Source organism: Solea solea, chromosome 5 (genome assembly GCF_958295425.1).
Source record: "Solea solea chromosome 5, fSolSol10.1, whole genome shotgun sequence".
NCBI lineage: Eukaryota > Metazoa > Chordata > Actinopteri > Pleuronectiformes > Soleidae > Solea > Solea solea.
The window spans coordinates 26,784,242-26,809,648 of record NC_081138.1 but is presented as its reverse complement, the minus strand read 5'-3'; the positions used below and the strand labels follow the sequence as shown (position 1 = coordinate 26,809,648).

The 25,407-nt window shown below is 39.2% G+C and overlaps 3 protein-coding genes across 3 annotated transcripts; 2 read left to right on the top strand and 1 right to left on the bottom strand.

Annotated features, from left to right (window-relative positions):
* Positions 1 to 483: 483 nt before the first annotated feature.
* Positions 484 to 6,362, bottom strand: tmem208 (transmembrane protein 208). Its single transcript, XM_058628606.1, has 6 exons — positions 6,147 to 6,362; positions 4,138 to 4,233; positions 2,548 to 2,607; positions 2,302 to 2,438; positions 1,417 to 1,501; positions 484 to 1,307 (listed from the first exon to the last, which is right to left on the bottom strand). The coding sequence occupies exons 1-6, from the start codon at positions 6,150 to 6,152 to the stop codon at positions 1,170 to 1,172; spliced, it is 522 nt and encodes a 173-aa protein (XP_058484589.1). The 5' UTR covers positions 6,153 to 6,362; the 3' UTR covers positions 484 to 1,169.
* Positions 6,363 to 7,322: 960 nt separating this feature from the next.
* On the top strand, positions 7,323 to 14,180 carry slc39a1 (solute carrier family 39 member 1). Its single transcript, XM_058630419.1, has 4 exons — positions 7,323 to 7,576; positions 9,235 to 9,365; positions 9,852 to 10,184; positions 11,806 to 14,180. The coding sequence occupies exons 1-4, from the start codon at positions 7,462 to 7,464 to the stop codon at positions 12,157 to 12,159; spliced, it is 933 nt and encodes a 310-aa protein (XP_058486402.1). The 5' UTR covers positions 7,323 to 7,461; the 3' UTR covers positions 12,160 to 14,180.
* Positions 14,181 to 18,355: 4,175 nt separating this feature from the next.
* Positions 18,356 to 22,653, top strand: rlbp1a (retinaldehyde binding protein 1a). The gene is made up of 7 exons (XM_058630305.1): positions 18,356 to 18,407; positions 18,751 to 18,879; positions 18,978 to 19,182; positions 20,839 to 21,017; positions 21,427 to 21,585; positions 21,687 to 21,797; positions 21,881 to 22,653. The coding sequence occupies exons 1-7, from the start codon at positions 18,399 to 18,401 to the stop codon at positions 22,025 to 22,027; spliced, it is 939 nt and encodes a 312-aa protein (XP_058486288.1). The 5' UTR covers positions 18,356 to 18,398; the 3' UTR covers positions 22,028 to 22,653.
* The last annotated feature ends 2,754 nt before the right edge of the window (positions 22,654 to 25,407 follow it).

Genomic DNA, 25,407 nt, shown 5'->3' with positions numbered 1-25,407 from the left:
GCCCTCAGGACTTGCACGGAACAACCGTCCAATCACAGACAAGATTTACCAGCAGTTGAAAAACTGCCAGATATTGAAAGAGAAATTTATCTTGGAAAAAGGGGCAGAAGCACTCACTCATTGAACAATTTCTTTTTTTGACAATTCTACAGCCATAATATCAAAATAAATCCAGGCAGCCTCATTATCTCATTAAGCTTCTGCCTTCTCTCCAGCAGTTCCATCCAGACATGAAAGCAAAAATACTGCTATACTGAGACACACATAGTCATGTCGAGCTTGAGAATGGTTTGAATGTAACAGAGTTGCTTTCGAGTTACACACTAGAGCTTTAACTATGGGCTATGAAAGATAACTATACAGGCTTACCTTTAAATGAGACCAAAAGTGTCTAATTTGTGAGGACAATCCTGCACATTTCTCAATGCAAGTCACATTGTAACCCTTTAGAATAAGTTTATAAAAATTATTTCAATATTTCAATGTGTTTAATACATATTTATTAAGGCACCAAAAGCATTTCTTCCTTGCTTTGAAATGTTTTAAGACCTGCTCAGTGTTTTAAGTCATGACTGCAGAAATACAGTTAAAAGAAAAAAGGGGTAGGCACAGAGTCAGAAAACTGATCTTTTTCTTCTGAAAACACATGAAAAACGTGATTTTTTATTGCGAAAATGTTCCCAGTAAAAAGTTGACTTATAACCATTTGATTTTGACAGCTCACAAATCTCAGCTCTATCGTGACGGATCATTGAATTCTGTTATATAACAGAGAGATTTTTTGAAAATCAGAATAACACCAAAAGAGACATTTAGTGAAAAACAAATTCAGTTTGGACACATTTTTGGACATGGTGCTTAATGGGTGTGACTGGAAGTAAATCATGGGGCGCAGAATTGTGCAACACAAAAGCTCTTAACTCTGCATGAGAACAAATGATATTTGGCCAGTGACATTATCTAAACAGGGAACATTTCATTTTGTAGTTTAGGGAGAAAACTGGCTTACAAGAGAAGGCAGGAAGAAAACATGGAAAATATGGTTCCACGGTATCAGATTTGGATCGAGTTTAACATAACAAAATTTCCTCCTGAATAACTTATGAGGTCTTTGCTATCTGTATATTTGATTCTGTGTATAAAAATACTGCTCCGACTGCTCTGCAGCATCAGAATCTCCTCATTTGTCTGCGCTCTTGTCTTCTCTGCTTCTTCTCATTCACTTCCTCTGGTGCCGACGGGCTTTCTGCCATAAACCACGGGCCCAAGAAGTTCACCCACAGCAGGTGCAGGGCACGGGCCGGAGCCTGACATCAAAGAATCACACAATGTCAAATTATCAGATAAAAGGAGAGCAAAAAAAACAAAAAAAACACAAGGAGGGGGGAAAAGAGCAAAATGTACAAACACTCTTACCAGCAACCAAAGGTACCAGAAATAAGAGGAGATTGTGCTGAGCACTTGAACTATGGCTGTGAGCAGAATAACATCCTTCAGGTGCCTAAAAATAGAACGCACAAACAATAAAATGTCACTGGTGTAAACATATCAGCTTTGTTAAGGTCAAGGTTTACGTTCATTAGCAGGGGAAACAATGAATTCAGCAGTTATTATTCTTTATCCACACTGATTTGACTGATATTTCTGTGAACCAGCAGGGACTGAAGGGAAAACTTATTTTTAGCCACTCAATAAATGGCTCAACCATTACAAAACATGTGCATCTGCTTAATTCTACAATATCTTCATAATGTTTGTTGCTTTTTCTTGCTGTTACACAGCCTTTCTGGCTAGAAACCAAAGTTTGTAAAACCTTCTTCTCCCTCCTGCACCAAAGCCCAAAGAAAATAAGTGATTTTTACATCACAGCACACGGGAGTTGTTAATCCAACGATGCCTCCATCAGTGAGGTTAAATGTGGTATGTTGTGATTTCAGTGTTTGAAATTCTTTGCTCGGATTAACTTGTGTGACAGAAGCTGATCAAACAGGGCTGCAGTAGAACAGCAGCTCCTGTGTCCCTGTGAGCTAAAAACGCTGATTTTCTCTATGGAGTTTGGTGGGGAACAGTGAGCAACAGTGAGCAGGTTTACTTCTTTCAGTTTTGTGATAGAAATGTCTTTCTCACTTTGAGATTAAGTGGTATAAGTGGATTAAGACATTTTTTTAAAGGTATCTTATGACTAAATATTCCCTACCCTGGATATAACTCCATGAAGTTATTAAGTTGTCAAAGTGTAGGTCGATGATAAAAATTGAATTTCTCACCCGAATCCTTTTTTGTATTTTGGAAATTACTTACTCTGCCATTCCCTGCTCCATGTTTAAGTCTATTCCTCCATCCAGGAGACTTCCATCCTCAGCAAACGCTGGCTTGGCCATTGCAGCCATGGAGCGGTAACTCCCAACATACACGGCTAGTGCAAACACAAGCATCAGCTGCAGAAGCCAGACAAGGATTAGAGCCAAGAGAGGAACAATGTTACAATTGAGCACATTAGATCAGTGGATATTATGACTTTAAATCACCTTAACCAGAAACACTCACCCATGTCCCAATTGTAGAAGAACTGTAGAAAACCAGGAGATTCACAGCAGCATATATCGCCTGTGGAGTTCAACAAAAGATTTGAGTTTGAAAATGGACGATAAATTGGTTGATTGATCAAATAATAAAACGCAGCAGCAATGGTTAGGTTAAAGTTTACTGTCCACAGTGTGGGAAATTGTCTTTGCGGCACACACAAAAAAAAGAAAAGACAAAAAGTACAAATACAAAGAATGATTTACACATTGCTTTGTATGAAATGTGCTCTATAAAAGTCTAATATACTGAAAAAGTGATTGAAATAATATTTACTTTAGGATTATTTAGGAACATATTGAACTTTACCAGCCAGAGACTTTTACTGAATTTCCAATGTGCAATATTATATTACAAGATATGAACTGTGTGGATGTTTTTAAAATGATGTTTTACACTTACACAGACAAGTCTATATATAATGAGGTCTGCTTTAAATATATGAAACTGAGGTTTCAAAAAGAAAACAAATAAAATATGGCACAGTGAGAAACAAGGACAGACAACACAGAATATTATCAATGTACTTGAAGCTCCAGTGCGGAACCTCTATCGCCCCCCTGTGGACTTCTAATAACCAAAACACTGCTGTCTCTATGACCAAGTTTCCTCTCCCTGCCCCTCCCCATTCACAGACACACAGAAAGCAACACTGCGTTCCATTTACATCGGAACTCGGGAGTCGGAACTGGGAATGGCACCATCCCTAAGTTCACTATGTTCGAGTGAAGAAGTCTGGTTGTAAGCGACTGATTTACTGTGAAACAAATGCGACAGAAGTGCTATTACAGGTAAAAGGAGGTTGGTGAGTTTGCTCCGAGTTTTCGTGAAATTCAGTTCAGGGTTTGTTCCCATGTAAGAAATATGCCCATGATCTCGGAGATTGCGAGTTCTGACTACAAATGGAACGCACCGTAACAGAAGTGATAAGTTAAGAGTTGTGTATTTGTCTTTTACCGTAGCATTACTTGTCCAGACTGTGTCCAGGAAACTTGAAGCGATGACATGCAGACACAGGCAGATTGAAGCATGCAGGCACGAAGTCGGGCGGTTGTCGAGTTGAGCGCTGTTGGCGGATCACGCATTTTCGATATCGGACAATCACGTTTCGCGAAACGCCAGAATCGCAATCGTGATAAAAATACGATTTTGAAGTCCCAATGAACGTCATGGATTATTTCTGGCAGTAAAATCTACTTCTGAAACTTTTCATGGGATGTTTTTGATATTCTCAGCCTGTGCTATATGAAGCATGTCTCACTTTACTCGCACACAGTGCTTCTTCCGCCTCGTGTGGGAATATCATAGACACAAAAACAAAACACTGCTATACTGAGAAATACAAGGAGAGTTGTGTGGAGCTGTTGGGCTTCATCAGCATTATGTGAACTCTTTTGAGAATGGTTTGAATGTAGTTTGTTTGTTACTTAAAAGTTTTGCACAATAGCTTTAAGTGAACGTGAATAAAACGTCTGCCTCACAGATACTTTGACACATACACACATACCAAACACACAAATACAAGTAAAAGACACAAAAACAACAGGTTCTTACATTCGCTCCTAGAACGACTCTGGTGTAGAACTTCAGAGTCGCCTCGTTCTCCTCATAGATCTGCTTCTTTCCCTTTGTGCCAACTTTACCTTTGGGCTGTTGAGTAAAACACAGAGAGCAGTTCCAGCAGTTTATTACACTGTTATTCAACCAAGACAAGAGTGAAACATACTAAGCATTTTATCTGACCAGACTTACTGCTTACAGCAGAGTGGTAACAGTGAAAGCTCTGCCCCCAAAGCTGCTGAATCAGAAGCTAGTTTAAGTGCTATTGGGGAGGATGTCAGCCTACACTTGGAATAATCGAAGGCTAAATAATGCAATAACCATACATTTCAGAGTTTCTTAAAATCACACACTTAGATGCAATCTACCGGCATTAATCAGCTGCTTCTGTCAATACAAACCAGTTGCAAACAGCAATGACTGTTAGTGACGTAATAACAAATAAATGTGATTAAGGCTGAAACAATTACTCAACTCGTCAACTATTTAGATAATTGATTAATCAGTTTGAGTGTTGTTTTTTTATAGAATTTAAACATCTTTACGGTTTTTCAGCTTCTTAAATGTGAATATTTTCTGGTTTCTTTGCTCCATATAACAAAGAAATCATAAAACTGAATAATTTTGGTTTGTGGACAAAACAAGACATTTGAGAACATCATCATTTCCAGGTTTGGGAAACACTGATAAACATTTTTCAACGTTTTCTGACATTTTATTGACCAAGTGATTACTCGATTCATCGAGAAATTTTTTTACATATTAATCTATAATGAAAACAATCGTTAGTTGCAGCTCTAAATGTGATTTGGTGACAGGGAGAAAGCAGAAAGTTAAAGGAGAAGTTTACCAATTTTTACACATAGCAAAATAAATGATTTGCCCAAACTGACACTTGCCCAGTATGAGTCAGTAACTAATCATCAGATAAAATGTTAAAATTTATGTTTAACATTTTAAGTATTTTATTTTCATTTAAAAACAAATAAACTTTGCAAGACTTTTACAAAACTGACACTCGTTTCATAAAAGGCAAGGAAATTAAATACCTTTGCCATTTCGTTTCTACTACTTTCTCCGCGACCTTTCATACATAAGAAATGAACTGAGAGGGCATATCAATGACAGGTTAGGTAGATCACAGACAGATCAAAGGTGCAGAATGTAATAAATTAATAAAGAGACTTTTTCTTGTTATATGTCAACTTATTTTCATTTATTTAGGCGCTCCACGTGTATCTAACTGGTGTTTTTGTCTGCTGCCTCCGAAACAGTTTGTGGTACATCCCTGGCTTCTTTTACACAGTGTTTGTCTCCCCACCAGCTAGAAAAAAACAGACTTTAAACACACCATCTGTTTGGAACAGTGCATCTCTGATCAACAAGGATGTTAGTTTATTTGATGTCAACATTTTAACTGTAGCTGTTCATTCTTTTCTGCCTTTTCTGTGGATTTTGTGAGAGAAGTCTGCCGACAAATAGCTGGTCGTTATTTGCTCAGGGATATCGACCATTTTCGTTGTACATATACACACTGCATAAAAACACTATTATAACATTTCAGTTTTACATAATTATCACATTTCCTTGTAGTAGTTGTTCGTTTGCAGAATTTATGTATAAATAACTGAGCCTGAAATGAGCTTCCTCTGTTTCAAATTCCAAAAGAATAGACATTTGAAAAGTGATTTGCCAGCTTGTTCAGCCCTAATTGAATTGAAAGCTAAACCTCAGAGGACATGAAGGAGAAGACCGACACCAATGTTCCTAGATGTGACACTGTGCAGCCTTTTCATTCACTGTGACCATAATTAAGTGTCATGACATATTCTATTTATAGACATGTTCTTTTCATTGAATGTTCAGCTCTTGCTCTGTGGCTAACTGTGGTTTAACCCTGTAGTAAACGAGAGAATAAAAGATGAATGAATGAGTGAGTCAGGTGCCGTCGCTGCTGCTGCTGCAGCTGCATGTATGTGTGTGTATGTGTGTGATTCCCTCACCGCCATTCGTGACACTGTGACCGGTAACTGCTGCTAATGTTCGCTCCTCCGAAGCCGCTTCTTCACACCAAACTCTGTCTGAACTGCTGCTTTTTCCTACGGCGTTACTGCATCAAATTATGTTACAATAATGTGACTACAGAGTCTGTCTGTGCTGAAATGTCTTGTAACACATCAGCACTAGGGACTGCTGCTGAGGCTCAGCATATCCGGCGCGTGAACGTGACGTAATCAAGTCGCGACGGGACCTCTCTCTTTTACTTAAATTTTTCCTTTGTTTACGTAATGCGAATATATTTATTCATGTGTTGATTATGTGTCTTTATGTTGATTATTTTGGGCTCCCTGAAACATAATTTGGAACTTGATACCAAACTGTGATTCAAATTATGTATTTAGTCTATGAAATAAAGCGAAAAGGTAACTTTATTGAGGTTATTTGAAAAAAACATTGATTATTTTAACTGCAACTCAAGACAGTCAAAAAAAAGAATGAATCCCTGCAACTTTTATTTTGCGTGTCACTATTTTATTCTCCTGTTTTTTTTGCTGTTTATTCTTGTGTTAATTGCTGTTGTGTAATGTAACAATTAGGTCATTATTATTTTATTATTCAGTCTTGTATAAAGTATCTAAAAGGGATACTTGAGTAGAAGTACAAGTATCTTACCAGAAAATTACTTTGGTAGAAGTTTATATATTTTTATATTATTACTTAACTAAAAGTATTAGTAAGTATATGGCATTTATTGTACTTAAGTATCAAAAATACTTTTCTGATATAAAATGTACTTTAAGTTTTAGAAGTAAAAGTATTTTAAAAAGTGTTGCGTTAGAATTGAACCATGGTATCTCAGTGGTAGGGCGAGTTGTGTTTTAACTGGAAGGTTGTGGGTTCAATTCCTGGCTCTGCTAGTCTGTATGTGTCCTTGAGCAAGACACTGAACCCCATGTGGAAGTGCGTGAATGGGTATGAAAGATGTGTGAATTGCAAAACAATAGTGTAAAGCAGGCCATTGATTCATCACTGAAAATGATTAAATTGTTAAAGATTGCCTGGCTTATTTGGTGACAGGGCGCTATCTGCTGGTCAATTCTATGCATTTGTTTTTGTAGAAGCGCGGTTTTTAAATTCCCACCACTTGTAACCCTCGTCGACCACCGTAGGGAATGGTAGAACAACTTTCCAAATAATCACTTAACGGTGGCCGGTGGTTCCAGTGTAATGTGATATCTCTGCGAACGTTTGCCTCCGTGTGACTCACAGTTTATCTAATGACAGGAACCGAACCCGTCGCTGGAACCGTGTTTTAACATGGATTACTTGCTCCAGGTGAAAATCGGCGCCCTCATCGGTTTGCTGCTCTTAACGCTCCTTTTTGGATCCATCCCAGCCCGTGTAAAGTGGTTCAGGAACACTAACGGATCAGGTCGGTACATGGTTCTAATATATCACAAGAAACATACGTCTTTATATAGACACAATAATGCCTATTGTGTCACTCATTTTTCAAAAGAAAGGGGGCATCAAATGTATAATTGTCACTATCATTTTGAGTCCAGTCTTTGTTAAACATGTACAACTGGTTGTGGTTATATCAACTATATAATAGTTAATGTCGTGCTTAAGCCTCCTATTCTACGATTCGGTTCCGAACCTTAAATGGACAGAAATTCCAATGAGGTTCGGTGGAATGTCTGTATCCAGTTTGAAATACATGTGTATCACGGGGTCACTGTGAAAAGTCGGTTTATTCATTACACCGATGCCGAATTAACAGATACAAAGCATTGAGTAATTTCCTGCATTGAATTATCTTCTAACGACATAATGTCATTCATAGATAAACACTCGAAGCTTAAATTGACAGTAATGTAAATAAGGTTTGGTGAAACATTCCGATCTCTGATTTCTTCTTCCTGCTGGCTCTTAGATAGTGGCTGTCTGCCTGACTTAATCATATTTTAGATGCAGATAACTGTGTAAATGTGTAATACACATCTGCTGAACGCATCACTTGTGACTTAGAAACCATTAACGACCTGATAATAGCTGCTGATAACGCAGAGTTTGGTCAAAAGCGGTGGATAGTGGAGTGGTTTTCTATCACTGGCAACCCTTGATAATCAAAACACATTTAGAGTTCTTCTAGAATGTTTTTCAATTTGTATTTTGTTAGAACAATTCCACAAATTGCTTGATACACAACCTATATGGTGTACTGTTATTTATGTCAACACATAAATGTAATGTTTGAGGACTACGCCTTCCTCTCACTCCTGAAAGTCACCTGATGCGGATGAAACCTGAAACCTAAAGCCTGTAGAGAAGGCTTTGGGCTTGAGCCAAAGTTCACCATCATCCTGACAGACATGGATGAACAACTTTGTTTTTTTATAAATGGAAGTGAAAGTCACTCCTTGTTACACATGGGTGTGTTTTTTGTCGTGTCTTGCCAGTTTCACTGACTGTGATCAGTGTCACATGACCTCCCACCAGTGACCTTTTCTCTTTTGGAGGAAGGAAATGATTCATTTGTGTGCTGTATGTTATGTAGATGCACCACCAGTCCTTTCATTTCATTACTGGCAAAGGCAACAACATTACCAACCACTTCATAATGTAAAAGAAGAAATCACTGGTCTGTTGAGTTGTAGTTTTTCACAGGGTGCAACTTTAATCAAATGCACACTGTTACAGAAGTATTTAATTTGCCACAACTGTCTTTTATAGCTTGCTTCACAGAGACACTACTTTGGCGTCTGATTAAATCTCTGTTCGCCAGTTTTTGACTCATCAAAAACGGAAACTGCCAAATGATTAACGTCTTTATCGTTTAACAATAACAAGTCTGAAAATGTGACATCCCCATCACTTCACACATCAAGATCAAAGAATTCATACATGTTTGGCAGTAGTAGTAGCAGTTTTGCTCAAGAAAACCTCCACACACAGTAACATAGACTGAAAGCTCCCAAATAAAAGCTTAAATTTGAATTATTTAAGCAGAGAAGGAGTGTGATGAAGTGATTTGTCTTCTGTCTGGAGTCATTTTACCTTGACAATATTTTGTTGTTGCATTTACAGGGACCCACCGCACAGTTTTGAGTCTCATCAGCTGCTTTGCTGGCGGTGTTTTCCTGGCAGCATGTTTACTCGACATTGTTCCCGATTATCTGTCAGACATCAATGCGGAACTGGATGCTCGAAAAATAGAGGTACGTCCAAATGTAAAATCCACACACCAAGGCTGCTCCTGATGATTGATTTTTATTAGAAATCTTATCTTATTTATCTTTATGCAACATAGACTTCCAATTATGCAACATTCTGCTTCATATGATATCAGGAAAAAACATCCCCTGTGTAAATATGAGTCGAAATGTCCTGAGCAAAGAGTGTGTTCTATGTTTTCTTATTGAGTGTTGTGGTAGGCAGTGACGTTTTAGATCAATAGTTTACTCAAATAGAGTAAAAATTAAGTGTAGGTTTATTTGTTCATTAATATTTCTTTAAGAATAAAACTAAAAATGAGTTGAGCAGTTGTTATTTTTCATAATGTAACATGAGTTTTTGTTCACAAATACACACTTGCCTGTCTTTTATAGCTTGGTTCCCAGAGACACTGTTTTTTTTTACCAGTTCTTGACTCAATGAAAACCTGAAACTGCAAACTGATTAACTTCTTTATCGGTCTTAAACAGACCAGCTTCCCTCTCCCAGAGTTCATCATGGCTACAGGCTTCTTCCTAGTCCTCATACTGGAGAAGATTGTCCTGAACTGCCAGGACATATGCAGGGCTCAGGGAGAGGCAACGCCTCTTGTACCAGAGAACAGAAATGGCAATGTGCCAGGACACGGACACGGACATGGACACGGACATGAACCAAGCCCTGATCTGGAGAGCAGCGGCCACCACGTCCATGTTGACTTCCAGGCTCACTCTCCCTTTCGCTCCTTCATGCTCTTCCTCTCGCTTTCACTCCATTCAGTGTTTGAGGGTCTTGCTATTGGCCTACAGAACACAGATTCAAAGGTGAGTGGAGGGAAGAGGGGCTTCATCTGATGTTAAAGTTACTGCCACATTCTTCTCACCTGCATTTTAAAATAATAAAACAGAGAGCTGAAGCTTTTTCCACTGGCTTCACTAATTCATATAAGAAATAACAGCAGGATCTTTGCATCATAAATATCTGAAACACCCGGCCATGTGATAAGGAAGAAGTCCGAAGGGCCAATCTGTCTTCTAAAATGAAAAAGAGCAACGTGTTCAGCACTGTATTTCCTGTTTGTCATGTTTAAACTGAGTGCCACTCCTTTAATTCTTCATAGATTAATACATACATGTCTCTTCTATTCAGAAAATTATGTTTTTCACAAGAAATAAACAAAATACTGTGAGAAATAGTAGTCATTAAAGTAGTTGTAAATGTTATTGCTTACTTTTCAAACATTCAGTTTTTACCTCTACTCTATTTTCTTACGTAACGTCACCTCTCTGATTTCTTATTAGTGCTTTTATTGCATGCGCTATGGGCATTTTAGATGAAGCAGATATCATATTTGCATCGGTGTCACATTATCTAGAAGAAGGAAAGCGGTTTTACTTTTGAGCGTCCAGCCGCTTTGACAAGAAAAGTTATCTCAATGTCACGCAAAACAAATCTGCTTCTTGTGGTCACAAGACAGACCGCACCCTCAGTATACTTTCAGTTTCCCTCAGGCCACATGGAATAGTGTGGTTTTTGTGCTACTTACTTACTTTCCCTGTTCAGAAAAAATGAAAATACAAACACTCACAGGCCACTTTTTTACCTAATAAAGTGTCCAGTGTGGGTTTCCTGCTGCTGTAGCTCACCTGCTTCAACCTGTTGTGTATGTAGACGTGGTCTTCCACAGACTTTTACTGTTTATTTGAGTTATTTCAGTTGCATGGGTGTCACCTTGAACGCTTCAGGTACTGCAACTGGAACTGCTGCTCTCTGTGCGTTTTCTGTTTTTCTGTTTTCAGAGCGCTCTCTGTAAACACTAGAGCTGGTTATGTGTGTAAATCCCAGTAGATCAACAGATTTCTGTCTGGCACCAACAACCACGTCACTTAAATCAAATTTCCTCTCCAGCCTGAGGCTCATTTTGAACTTCAAGTTTCACACATCTGAGGTTAGATCATTCATAGGAATTACGCATTACACCTAAGAGAGTGTTTACACCAGGCATCTCTATGGACTATTTTCCATAATGATATAGCTAGAACAATATTTGTGTTGATATATCAAAGAATTTCAAAATAAAAGCATTTGTGTTGACGTGGAACGATATATTGTTCACAATAAATGAAACCATTACTCAATTCATCGTCAACAATTTCGATAGTCAATTAATTGTGTTCTTTTTTTATTATTATACAAAACAAGACATTTAAGAACACCATCATTTCCAGGTTTGAGAAAAGATTAATCAACAATAATAATAATCAATGTGTCTTCATGCTTAAATTAATTGCATTGCTGCCATGTGGTTTGTTTTAAAAAGCACTTAGATAAAGTGGCCGGTAAGAGAATATGTTAAGTTATTTAAACAAGTTCTGTGGCAAAGAAGACTTAATTTGCTGAAGAAAATAACCATAATAAACTATAAAACCTGTGGTGTGTTCCCAGGTGTTGGAGATCTGCATCGCTATACTGGTCCATAAGAGCATCATCGTGTTCAGCCTGTCTGTGAAGCTGGTCCAGAGCGCAGTGCGTCCACTGTGGGTGGCCGCTTACATCGGAGTGTTCGCCATGATGTCGCCTTTGGGCATTGGCATTGGCATCGGCGTGATGGAGGCTCAGCTGGTAGCAGGAGCGCTAATCCAGGCCGTCCTGGAGGGGCTCGCCGCGGGAACGTTTATTTACATCACCTTCCTGGAAATTCTCCCGCACGAGCTCAACTCGCCCGAGAAGCAGCTTCTCAAGGTGCTCTTCATCCTGCTGGGCTTCGGCATCATGGCATCTCTGACGTTTTTGGGATGAGATGTGTCAGAGCGTGACCCTTACTCTTTGCCGCCGACCGCAGCTCCTACAAGTTTTTTCCGGTGAACTTTCTAGGTTTTTATTTTTAAGGAGAGCACGACAGCTCATCCTGACATTTTATTGTTTTCAAATGAGATCTTTGTACATAAAAAAAAGTTCTTTTTAAGAGGATTTTATGTAAATAGAAGCTACTTTTTTGCAATGAGAAAGTTTGTTCCACAGTGGAAAATGGCTGTGGAAACAAAGTGTGTTTGTTCCATGGTGTGTTTACATGTTTTAATGTCATGTCAGTGTCTCTGTAACTCCATAATTCGTATGTTTACATTTCAGTGGGGTTGTTACAGCTTCTTGTTTCCAAAAGCACATGTTTTGCTTTGTTATTTTTGTTGAAGTATTTCAATGTGTGCACTGTACGTACATTTCTTACCCCACACTGAGCTTGAAGCTTGTAGGTCTTTGCAAACTGGTATTAATGACGTTTCCGTCAAGGGTTTATTTGTTTAAAAGATTAGAGTACTGTGTGCTCTGTCAGGCTTCTTTACACGACTACTGTAAATGTAAACTGACTCCCTGGTGCCTTAAGGAGGTGTGAGAAAGAAAAGATTGTGGCAATGATAAGAGATATTGTTTCTCCTTTTGCATTTTTCTTATACAAAGAATCACTGATCGTCTCCACCAACAAGCTCCAGCGAATACGTGTATCTCAGTGGGTTTTAACCAGAAGCCGATCACTGTTATTTATACCGCTGCTAAACTTTGTCCTAGTTCATCACTTCTCGTTTTTCTCCAACTACATCAAAGTGTTTTTTTTTCCTGATGAATCGAGACTTGGAACGTTGTGTGCCTTTAATTCTCTGTTTTAAACGTGGTCAGATAAATGATTGACAATGACTTCTATAAGCTGACACTGCAACTAATGATTATTTTCATTGATTAATCTGTCAATTATTTCACAAACCTGTAAAATAATAATGGTCCCAAATGTCACAAACCAAAATGAATACGTTGTAATGATTTATTTGGTATGTGGAGCAAAAAACCCACATTTAAGAAGCTGAAAAAATCAGATTGGTCTTGTTTCAGTGATTAAAAAACACTCTAATCCACACTAGGCACATGAAATCAGGGCCAGAAGTGGGTTTATGGAACAGCAGCTGTCATGTGATGGTTTTTAGAAGCAGAATAGATTTTAGGAAGTTGTACTTCCTGATGTTGTACTGAAAAATGTATGTCAGCAGATTTGTTGATACAGATTCAAACATGGCACAAGTTAGAGTTTGAACAGATTTGTTTTTGTGGCCAAGACTGATGAATCTAATCTATACAAAGGAAGTGCTTTCACTACTGTAATGTGTCAAATATCATCCATCAAAGATCAATTGTCATTGTGTAAGTAAACCGACACTTTATGATTATTTAATGATTTATTTGTTATGTGGCGGAAAGAAATGAATATATTCACATTTAGGAAGCTGAAACAATCAGAAATCGTGTTTTAATAATGACAAAAGCTTCAAACCGATTAATTGATTCTCAAAATAGTTGACAATTAATTTAGTAAGCAATCAATAATCAATGAATCAAGTAATTGTTTCAGCTCTACGTGGATGGAGCTGCAGAAGTGTCAGTGCATCATATATTACATTATATATTTAATTTCATATTTTGCAGCAGATTAGTGGCCACCAGGTGGGGCTTTTTATCCTCTGAGTGACGGCCTCCTCACTGAAAGGAGAAGATTTTATTTGTTTACTCTATGATGAATCCTTTACCTGAGAAAACATTGTGACAATCACTGTAAGAAAAACTCTATCACTCCATTTTTGTTTTAGTTTACAGTAAGCTGCTTTGGTTTCAGGGTCCTGGTACTACTTCATTATAATAATGATTATTATCATTGTGTATTGTAATAAGCACTGTCACTCTACTATGATTCAAACTGAAAAACCTGAAGAAAGCGATTTGTTGACATTTTGAGAAACACCTGTGTTTTTCCCCAATAAAACAAGTCTTGTAAAATATTTTCATCCTGTCAGTCTATCTGTCCATGTCTTCAAGTGTGAAACCATCTAAACTACATGTAAAAATAGGAAAAGTGTGTGTGATTCATGCTGTGGAGGAAATTATACTGTGTATAATGCCGGAGAGTCCCAATCTTAATGAGGTTTGAGGCTTATAAAAATTCAGAAAAACATGCAAGGCCCACGCTCAGATCATGTAACACACAGATGAGAGGGGAAAACCACAATCCTTTCTTTTGAAACTTAAATAGTCTTCTTCCCGGTAGCCCCCGGTACTGGGGGCAAAAATACGCACTGCAACGCACATTAATCAAAGGCACATTTACCTTTGATCAATATTGACATGCTGCATACCCACATAAAGCTCGACTAAAAGCTCATAGAAAACATTCTTATGTTCACCAAACACAGACTAAACACCAAGTAATCTAACCAACACGAGAAAAAGATGCCCCAAATATATAGATTTTTTAATCATTTTTTATTTTTTTTTATTCAAAACAAGTTTTTATTAGACCAATAGTGACATGTTAATAAAATTAAATGTGTTTAATAATTTTTAACCCATAGTAATCTTAAATAGCATAGATAGTGTTATATGTAGAGTGGCAGAGGCAGCTCTTCACTAAAACCTCTGTAATTTCACTCTGCTTCACTTCAGCATCATCAGACTTTGCACAGCTAATGTCCACATGCTGTTACATGACCTCCATGAGTTTTTAAGCTCCTAATACACATTTTTAAAGGTGATATTTATTTTAAAATGCAATATTTCTTTGGGCGAGGGAAAAAATCCTTTATTTATTGTGGGTTCCATCTGCATTTACTCTGGCACAGTGGTACTGAAGTATATTAACTAAGAAGAACACATTAACACAGCTAATGTTTAAATCCTTAAATGTATTGAAGATTGAGATTAATAAGTAAACATGAGACAAGAGGGTCTCTTGGACACATGATAAGTCAGACCATACGTTTTACAATAGGCATCCTGTATAAGACAGGAAGCTTGAGGGTCTGTTTTGGATATGGTTAGTTAGGAAATATAGATGTCTCTTGTTTGACTAAATGGTGATATTGTCCAATTTAAAGATCATGGGACAGTATGGTATATCTGGACCCGACTTGTTCTTCAAGTATGTTGCATTATGGAAACAGGAGAAAGGCGGGGGTCGAAACATGTGATGCCTGCAAATAAGAATGCTAGAAAATCTATATAAGGTTAGTTTTGCTTTTCTGAGGCAGAGTTGTTCAGAGATTCGGCAAGAACACATTCTCCCGAGCTGCTGCAGCGGCTTGGTTCTGACGCCTGACTTGTACCTAAATAAAATCCCTTTGTTCGGTACAAGACCTGTGTCAGTGGGGTCTTTTCCTGCATCATCAACTCATCACCTATCGTTCATAAGAAGAAGGAAGCCTGACAAAAACGACAGTATCTACACTGAAACTTACACTTCGAAAAAGCCTCGTTCATACATGACAATGCAAATTAAAAATGAGTGCGCAATTGCTATGAACTCAGGACATCCGCTTCATGTGAAACTGCATTGTCCCCATTAAATAAATAAATATTATTTACCTATTAAGAATCGTTATAGTCCAATCTGGGACCTAATACCTCCAAAGCTCTCACATTGGGAAACACTGCTGTACGTATGCATTTGCAGGCCTGTGAGCAGCTGGGTTGTGAGGGTGACATAAGAGACAGGGATCCCCTTCACATCAAAGAGCATCACTGGACAAAAACACTCGCAGAAACCATGTGTGATGTGATCCACGGCCGCATTGTTAACCCCTGCTTGTGTCTGCGGGGAAATAGCAGGTTTATTCATGAGCGTCCACTAATGAGAGGTGCTGACGGAGGAACAAAAACACAGTAGCTACAGTCGGTCTGCCAGTTCTGGACCACAGACAGAGGTCTCAGTGTGTGGAGGAGACTGAGCCAGCAGAGCATTGAGCTCCAGTGTGGGACGGACGCTTCCTCTGTTCACCCACAGCTCATTAACCTCTTCTCTGTGTCAAACATGAGAGGTACATGAGGCAGATGAGGTCTGCGCTTTCTTCCTGGCATTGCTTATTCTCGGCTTGTACAATGTCACAAGGGCAGAGAAAATCAACTCAGCCATAGTCGATCTTTTTAGTAAAGTGTGTTGCATGAGCCAGTTCAGTTCTCTTTTAATTCTACCACAAAGACTCTTTACGTAAACAGAGATCTTGCAGAACTATTTGTCATCTAACTGTGAGCCGTCTTGTGTAAAGTACCTTAAAGGGATACTTGAGTATTGAGTATTTTACCAGAAAATACTTACACGTCATAAAAAATGCGTTTTATTTTCTCATGTCTGTCTCTCACAACATTTGACCCGGTAAACCTGAGGTCACATCCTGCAGACGGGTTATTAACGCGGGACATGTGACATGAAAGGTGGAATTTTTGACTGTGGTAAATATTACATAGAGGGAGAGTGAAAGACGACCACCTGTGAAGCAGAGTTTCCACTTTCAGCTCCACATTAACGCATTCCTCCCCTCACATTTTCTTCTAAATCCTTCACATAGGGAACAACTTGTTTTGGGTCTCAGATTATAAAATTACTCATCCGTGATTGCACAACATCACACGCCGTCGTCACCGCTCTGCTCCAGGTCATGTGTCCTTTACAAGCAGTAGCCAAAGCCATGAGCTGTTCATGGATATAATAATGCGTCCATATTCATGTTTTCATGTTTATAATTTTTACTGCTCTGTGTATGAGCGTGACTGGCAAAGAAGGAATTTCATTTCATGGTCTTTTACCCTCCATTTCTCTTAATCTGATTACGATTCTGTGCCTTACTTTATACAGACGACAGCACGTCCACTGTGTCACATAACAGATACACATTTTCTAATACTTAATACTTAATATAGAAAATCACTTTTTTCTGTTTCTAATAGCGTAAGTGGGCCCTTTTTTTGGCAGCCATTTTGTCATATTTCAGCAGGAATGAACCTGAGGAAGCCAAATTATCATTAATCAGATTATTTTCACCTGTGGTTTTCTTACTGTCAAAATGGCTGCTGTGAAAAGGGCTCATATGAGTTACACTGATGTTTTGTTGTATTTTTTCCCCCAAATAAACCACTAAAGTTTGCTTATTTGTCTTAATTGTTTGTTACCTTGTGTTATATAAATAAATAAAGTTAAAGTTATTTTGGCCTTTGCAATGTGTAAATTCTAAAATTCTGTTACATCAAGATGTGTGTGCTCTTTATTCCTTTATTATTCACTTGCCCTTTTTCATTCTAACTCCTCCTGCACTCCACACTTGTGTAGATTATGCCACTCATTGTTAATCCACTGTGTCATTTTTAATCCTTCTTTGAGTGACGCTTTCACTGACTCCTCCTCTCCTGGTCCTCTCTCCTCCTGCTGTCTCCTCTGCCACTCTGTCGATTCCTCTCATCCTGTCTGCTCCTGGTAAGGTTGTTCAGATTTGTACTTAAAATAACCCCTAATAATAATAATAATAATAATAATAATAACAATAATGGTAAAAATGATAAAAGTTAACTGAATTGAATGCCAGAAAGGTTTGATTCACAATGTTTCTGTGTCATATGTTTGATTGACAGTTTGTGCTCATACTGTATGTAAATGGTAAATTTGCACCATGACTCTTGTTTACAGGACATTAAATACATAGTAATAATGTGAAAAGTAATATGTAACTTTATTTGATATTAAAGTAACATTATTTAGCCTTATACAACACATTTTTATCACATTTTCTCATTGATAGTGAATGTGTTCATTGAAATAGTTGGATGAGGCTTTTTTTACCCTTGTACTGTATATTTGGGTCATGGGATCTTACAAAAAACAATAATATACGGATGTACTGAAAGAATTAAAAGAAAGATTTAAAACTCTTCCTCATCCAAACAGAATTGGAATCTCCATGTCAATGTACATGTGTGCGAGGACATTTATTTATTGTAACATATAGAATATTAGATTAAAAAAACACATTTTTATTTAAAGACCAAGAGCAACATGTAAGAGTCACACAGGTAGTTTCTGTCCAGCAAGCAACAGTATTTCTTCCATTATTCAATGATTGCAGATATTCATATCAGAGCAATAAAAAATATTGAATAAACACACAAAAAAGTCAATTTGTAAAAATCTCTCTTTCTTTGCAGTGTCACTGAAGCTACGCAGATACTCTGCAACCATGGCTGCTGTGAGTAAGAGAAACTATATGATTTTGCTTTAATGTGTTCGGCTGCTGCAGTCCTGTGTCTGAAAACAACCTTGAGCGTGGGTTAAAAGCATCTGCTCTTGGAGGTTTGACCGTCAGCTCATGATGCTGCTGCTGCTGCTGCTGCTTAATGTTGTTGTTGTGGCTCTAGGATGGAACCTTTAAGCTGTGTTTAAGAAGTGGCTCTGTAGGAGTCCTGTCTGTAATCATGTGACGCAGATTAACCAGCCACTCACTGGTCTGTAGCGGCTCTGCTGGGCTGTAGGTTCTCATGTTAGTCGACCGAGTAAAATGTGACGTCTCCTCCACATTCACCTTCATGCAGACTGGATCGTTCCGTGTGGTGTCAGAGGAGGAGCAGGCCATGCGCGCCAAGCTGGAGCATTTGACAGTGAAGGATCATGGGCCAGTGTTTGGACCATGCCACAAACTGCCTGGCCACACTCTGCAAAAGGTGAGACTTAAATTCCCAGTAGTGCAAACGGACGAGTTCAGTGACCGTCTTTCAGAAGAAACCAAAACAAACGTGGCATCTTCTTCTTCCCCCTCAAGGCAAAGGATGAACTGAGTGAGACAGAGGAGAGGAGGACGTCGTCATTGAAGGACCTGCGGGCCATGATGAAGGAAAGAGCAGCAGAAGGAGACGACCTGGCCAAACTGATGCTGCAGCGCTTTGGGGACAAACCGGACTCTCTGCTGCTGCGCTTCCTCAGGGCCCGCAAGTTTGACGTGGTCAGGGCCCACGAGCTCATGAGAGGTGAGTGAGTGAGTGAGTGAGGAGACCTCGTGGGCTTTGATGATGAAAGAGTCTGGGGCCCCAAGCTGAGATAAAACCAGGCCCTTGAGAGGCCTGAACCAAATTTCAGAACCAGCAGGAACTATGAAAATACTTGTAAGCTGTAGATGAGGTACACTGACTGAGCATCAAGCTTTTTTACAGCAATGCCATACATTTCAGTTCTACTGCAGAGTCTTAAAAAGTTGTTTTTTGGCCTTCAGATGTTTTTGTATAATTCAGTCTGCGCTGACCTTTTTCCAATAGCTTTGGTAATTAAGCGTGAGATCTCTTTTGTGCTCGCCGCTGAGACTGCGAGGCATATGTTCATTAATTGGCGGCTCAGAGATGCTTCCGAGTTTTTCCCCCCCCCCCGACAAAGCCGTCCTTTGTGTCAAAATAGGACAGCAAGTTTACTTTTACTCGTGTTCTGCTGGGAACCTCCCAGCGCCTGAGCTGATTGTGTTGGTCTGAGAGAGGAGAGTTCACACTACAGTGAGACCTGACATAATGGTTTAAAAAAAGAAATAAAAGAAAAGCCAGGTACAGAACACAGACAGATACTGGGTGAGGTCAAAAAAAAAGGTTAAAGGTAAGACAGGCGAGCAGGCTGAATGACGACAAACTAGCAAATTCTGCAAACTAGCAAAAGAGTGAGGCTTAATTAGTAACTTGCTTCAGATGTGGAGCCAGGGAGGAGATAGAGACCACGCCCACATAGGGCCTATACTGTGTGTGTATGTACGACTAAATATTAGGGCCAAACTGAAGAAAGAAAATAAACATCTTTCGAGAATCAAGTCGACTGCTCTTCAAACCTCAAGGACAAAAGTTTGACGACGACATCCAAGACAAACAAGTTTAGTTTCCTTCTACGTATTGCAGTTGTTATGTGAAGGTTTGTCCCTCACAAAAACAGAAGCACAATAAATAAACACCCATTTATGAACAAAGAAGGGAAAATGGGATATGAATAGGACTGGATTTGTTTTCTACTCTGTGAAGAATGTGTGTGATGGGAATGTGAACTTGTTCTGTGGGGTTAATTGCTACTTCCCCAACACATGTTTGCACACACACACACACACACATGTAGATACACACATTCACTGTGGGTTAATTGGTGCGTTGGTATGAAGAGGCTTAGTGCAGCGTTATGAACACATGAAGACAGCGGGCGTCATTGTGTCACATGCTGTTCACAGAGGGTTTGTGAAACTGTTTGTGCCCCGTCCAGTCTTTCAGTTGTCATACACAGGCAGATAATGTGTGTCAGGATGAGCTTCAGATCTGTTCTGACATGTTCGTAGTCACGAAATAGGTATAACATACACACAAAATATGGGTATAAGGCCAGAGAAGGATTGGGGGCCTTGATGAGAAGATGATCTACAGGTGAGGTATTAAGGTGGGACTTCAGGATCCAGGCCAGCCATGCCCACCGAACAGACACACAAACACAGAGAAGAACCGTACCTATCCATGACACTCAGCCGTAGATGTATCCAAGGTAAAGAGTTTTATAAATTAGAGTTTAACTTGGTTCCTTGACCTGTAGGTCTGTACTGAAGCCACCACTGAACAGCACTGATAATTGACCAGGCTCTGGTTGAGTCTAACTGTAGACCCTTGTTTCAGGTTACGTGCGCTTCAGGAGGGATTACCCTGAGCTGTTTGAGAACCTGACGCCTGAGGCGGTGCGCAGCACCATCGAGGCAGGATATCCCGTGGTCCTGCCCAGCAGAGACAAGTATGGCCGCGTGGTCCTGCTCTTCAACATCGAGAACTGGGACCTGGAGGAGATCACATTCGATGAGGTACGGCTGTAGAACAACCTCATAGATCACAGAGACACTTCATAATACATTATATATCTTCTTCTTTGAGCTTCTCCCTTCAGAGGTCACCACAGGAGATCATCTGCCTCCATGTTGTCCTCTCCCTTGTCTCCTCATGTCCTCCTTAACAACATCCATGAAACTTCTCTGTAGTCTTCCTTTTGCCCAGCAGCTCCATCTTCAACATCAAAACCATCTAAACCTACTTTAACTCCAAACTATTCAACCTGAGCTGTCCCGTCAAAATATGCTCATTTCCAATCCTGTCCATCCTGGTCATTCCCAACAAAGATCTCAGCATCTTCAGCTTTGACCCCTTCAGATCCACCTTCTGTCTAAATGCACCTCTAGAAGTTGTTTTGCCTGATTTCTTGCATGTGTGTCACAGATCTTGAGAGCATACTGTGTGATCTTGGAGAAGTTGCTGGAGAACGAAGAGACCCAGATCAACGGTTTTGTGCTGATAGAGAACTTCAGGGGCTTCACCATGCAGCACGCCTCAGGAATAAAGCCGACGGAGCTCAAGAAGATGGTGGACATGTTGCAGGTCAGAATCAAAAAAGAAAACAGAGTTCCCTTATGTGGAGCCTGAAGACTGTGATGTTTGTTTTTTTAAAATCTTCTGCTGAGTTGTGCATTCCTCTGCAGGACTCCTTCCCCGCCCGCTTCAAAGCAGTACACGTGACTCACCAGCCGTGGTATTTCACAACCACCTACAACGTGGTCAAACCCTTCATGAAGAGCAAACTGCTGGAGAGGGTACCCACGAGATGTGCCGTCAACCTCACGTTCACGTTTCTGCCCGTTGTCGCTCATCTAACAGAGTTTAATCTCTTCCTCAGGTCTTTGTTCACGGTGATGAGCTGGATAACTACTTAAAAGAGTTTGACGCCGACATCCTGCCGGCAGATTTCGACGGAAAGTCCTCTGTCGCTGACTGCAAGGCCATCGCCAACAAGCTTTTTGGCTCCGAGGACACTGCTCTCTGAAAAATAACATCCCATTTTTGAACACAAGACTTAGAGTGTCCTTCACCCTAAATGCTTCTTTTGTGATCAGAACTCATATGTGGTCTATTTTGAAGCTAGGTTAATGTATGTTTGGTTTTTTTAATCGTTGTTTTGTCAAGGCAGTTTCTGTGAGCAAAAAGAATCTAGTACTAGAGTTTTAAATAAGAGTAACATAAAAAGTGTTTAGATTATGTAAGGGTAACTTTTTTTTTCCTTAGTTCCGAGAGTTTTTGCTCCACCTCTGCCTGCACAAACGAACGGAGGGTGACAGTCACAGAGCAGCCAATGTAACAGTTAAGCTGGTGGAGTTTTTGCCTTATAAATTAACTTCACAAAGTGCAGAACAGCCTTGTAAGTGTCGTCCTGTCAGATCAAAGTGCACAAGAGTGTCACAGAGCATTTTGGGGAGGTATGAAGAGGGAGAAGTGATGATGATGACGATGGTTAAACCTGAATTAGATTTGAATGTTTTAGTAGCAGAGGCCTTCCAATTCAGTGCCATTACACTTTACCTCAACAGCCTTTGTTTGTGTTTATACACATCTGTATTGAGACCCAATTGAGACATTTTCAATAAAACTGAATTTTTTGTTTTATAAGAATCACATTTTTTTTTGTATCTGTATAAATAAGAATTTCCTCATAAAGCCTGTCTTTATGAGGATGTTTGAATTCATTTCAAGCCTTAAGGCTTTTCCTTCATGAAGGTTTGAACATCAGCCAGTTTTCACCAGATAAAACCTTCATTAAAAAAAGACACATGATAAAAGAGAGGCAAGTTTTTCTATTGAGAAAATAATTTATTTTGGAACACAATAACCTTATTTTCTCTCATAATTAGATCATACACACCACTGGTTTTTCTTCCACAAAAACACCCAGTGCTCAATCAGAGTATGTTATGTTGTGTGACAATGTGCACTCCACGTCCCTTAATCGTCTTTCAGCATCATAATGTTTGTAAACACAAAATTAAAGCTGTAAAAAAGCTACAGTCATTTTCACACTGTGGGCTCCTCATCCTGCTGCTTTAGCCGATTCAATCTTAACTGAAAAATAACCAAGGTGTATTTTTTTGGATTCATTCGTTGAGGTCATTTGAGCCCACGGTGAGAAAGACTGCTTGCAGCACTGGATAAAAACAGAGGAGCACATGTAAAACACACGTCAGATGCCACATCCATGAGAACATTGTATGTGATGTTTTGGTCTGACACACTTTGTCACACAAGTATTAAAATGAAACACAATCTGTCCTGGTTGGTTATTGCCTTAAATTGTAACCCCTGGTCCCTTCGATATTTTTAATAAACTCTTTAAATATGCCTATTTTTACTTAGTTTTCTTTTCATAAAGTGAATAAGTTTAGTTTTTTTTGTTAAACAGCATTGGTGATATGACACACACACTTACTGTGTGTTTTACTCATCAACACTCACCTTACTGCAACACAAAAGACGTAAAAACAATACAAAATACAAAAAAAAAGAAAAAATACACAAATACTTAGACTATTAAAAAAAATACATCCAAATAATACATCTAGACCTGCCTGTTTGTGCAAAACTGGGGGAAAACCATCACTGCAGAAAACTGGGTTTGTGCTGGTGTCATCAGAAGCCAGAATGAAACCAGACAACACCATTTGTTGCCAGTGTCAAAATGAAAGCTGTGGACTGTGAGTGTGTGATCCGTGAACTGAATAAGCCGAGTGTGAATCAGAGAGGGTTCGTCATGAACGACTGGCAGTTGTAGTTGAGTCTCCCTGACAACAGATGGCAACAGTGATCAATGCAGAGACGAGGGAGAGGAAAGCAAAGACAGAGACATGTAGACTGTGTAACTGGAAGGAAACACTCAGTTTTCCACCATGTCAATACACTTCCCTTTATCTCATCCCTGGAATATTTAGTCCAAATCTGTCTGGGACTTTGATTTAATCTGCTCACAGTCAGACAAACAAACATGGCCCCCATGGTGGGAGGTAACAACACAACAGCCACAGAACCAAATGCTCTGCCATGAAGTCCCTGATTGCAAATAATAAGAGTTTCAAAGTCAACGATTCAATTCAGTGTTTCAACTTTTTGCTTCATTAACACAATAACTGCAGGCGGCGGCCTTACAGTAACACACAGTGAAGGTGAGGTAATGATCAGTGTTTGTCTGGATTTCAAAATATAGTCACATGTAATGACGATCACTGTATCAAAACCAAAAGATCTGGATAAACTGAGTTTGGGCCCAACAACATAGGATTTCGGTAGTGATAATATTCACTACTACATACAGTAATGCCACTTTCTCAACAACCCAAACAACTACATGTTGAGGATGAATACTCTGCGACCAGGAGGATGCAACACATGGACAGAATCAGTTTAATGCTTTGAATTTGATAGTGTTTAGAATATACTACACTCCTCGAGATAAACAAAACTGCCTGCTACTAGAATAAACGCCACTATTTCCCAATTCTTATAGGAAAACAAACCTTGGCTTGACACCAAGAAGCTTGAATCCAACCGTCCATCTGTCTCATCACAGTGTTCAGTTCAGGTTTTACAGATTTTACTTGGCGTGACTATGCTGCGGAAGAAGCTTTATAAGCCCTTACAAGAAGGTTTGCAACAGATTCTCAGTCGGATTCAGGCTTTGAAATAGCCCACAGGTGAAAGTAAAAACAGGTTTGTGATCAGTTTTATGTACTGACTGCACAAGTCTGCACTGGTGTTCTCAGGATGTGTCAGGATTGGAAACCCTTTCCCGTTTTCCTGACTGGGCTATCAAACAAAAATAATCCCTTGCAGTCAAATCGGTAGTTTCTTTTTCATGCATGCAGTGTCCTCTTCTCCATCTCATTATTACAAATATAACAAATCACCAGGACAATCCTCTGAAATTAAGATTTGGGTTCAGCATTTGTATCTTCAACCCTCCTTCTCATCACACCTCATAGCTCAGATTATCAGATTTAAATTCTAAATCTAAAATCTAAATTTTCCCTTCACATATACATATGCTCACAGGCAGACAAAAGAGAAGGAGGGCTCAAAAACACAGCTGATGGATAACACAGGGAACATCCTGGTCATCTAACCTTTCATTATTACCTACATATCCATGTATAAGTTAAAAACTGAAAGAAAATGGTTGTGGCATAATATGCTTTAAAGTGCACTGAATCAAAGTGATAGAATGTGACCTAGGGAATGTGTATGAATCCCGTGTGGTCATGTCTGAAAAGCACTGAATGCTTTCATTTCAGGAGTCAAGTGTAACTGCCAGACCGCGGCCATGAACTGGAGGTAATGTATACAAAATTCCACCTAACAATTAACTCTTCTACTGATCTTTTT

Excerpts from the sequence above, each read along its gene's own strand:
- tmem208 (XM_058628606.1), bottom strand. Across the intron at positions 2,608-4,137 it reads GAGTCGTTCTAGGAGCGAAT|GCGATATATGCTGCTGTGAA; the intron begins GTAAGAACCTGT and ends TGAACTCCACAG. Across the intron at positions 1,502-2,301 it reads ATGGAGCAGGGAATGGCAGA|GCACCTGAAGGATGTTATTC; the intron begins GTAAGTAATTTC and ends TTCTATTTTTAG.
- rlbp1a (XM_058630305.1), top strand. Across the intron at positions 18,880-18,977 it reads CTGGCCACACTCTGCAAAAG|GCAAAGGATGAACTGAGTGA; the intron begins GTGAGACTTAAA and ends TTCCCCCTCAAG. Across the intron at positions 19,183-20,838 it reads GGCCCACGAGCTCATGAGAG|GTTACGTGCGCTTCAGGAGG; the intron begins GTGAGTGAGTGA and ends CCCTTGTTTCAG.
- slc39a1 (XM_058630419.1), top strand. The coding sequence starts at position 7,462 with ATGGATTACTTGCTCCAGGTGAAAATCGGCGCCCTCATCGGTTTGCTG. Across the intron at positions 7,577-9,234 it reads CAGGAACACTAACGGATCAG|GGACCCACCGCACAGTTTTG; the intron begins GTCGGTACATGG and ends TTGCATTTACAG. Across the intron at positions 10,185-11,805 it reads TACAGAACACAGATTCAAAG|GTGTTGGAGATCTGCATCGC; the intron begins GTGAGTGGAGGG and ends GTGTGTTCCCAG.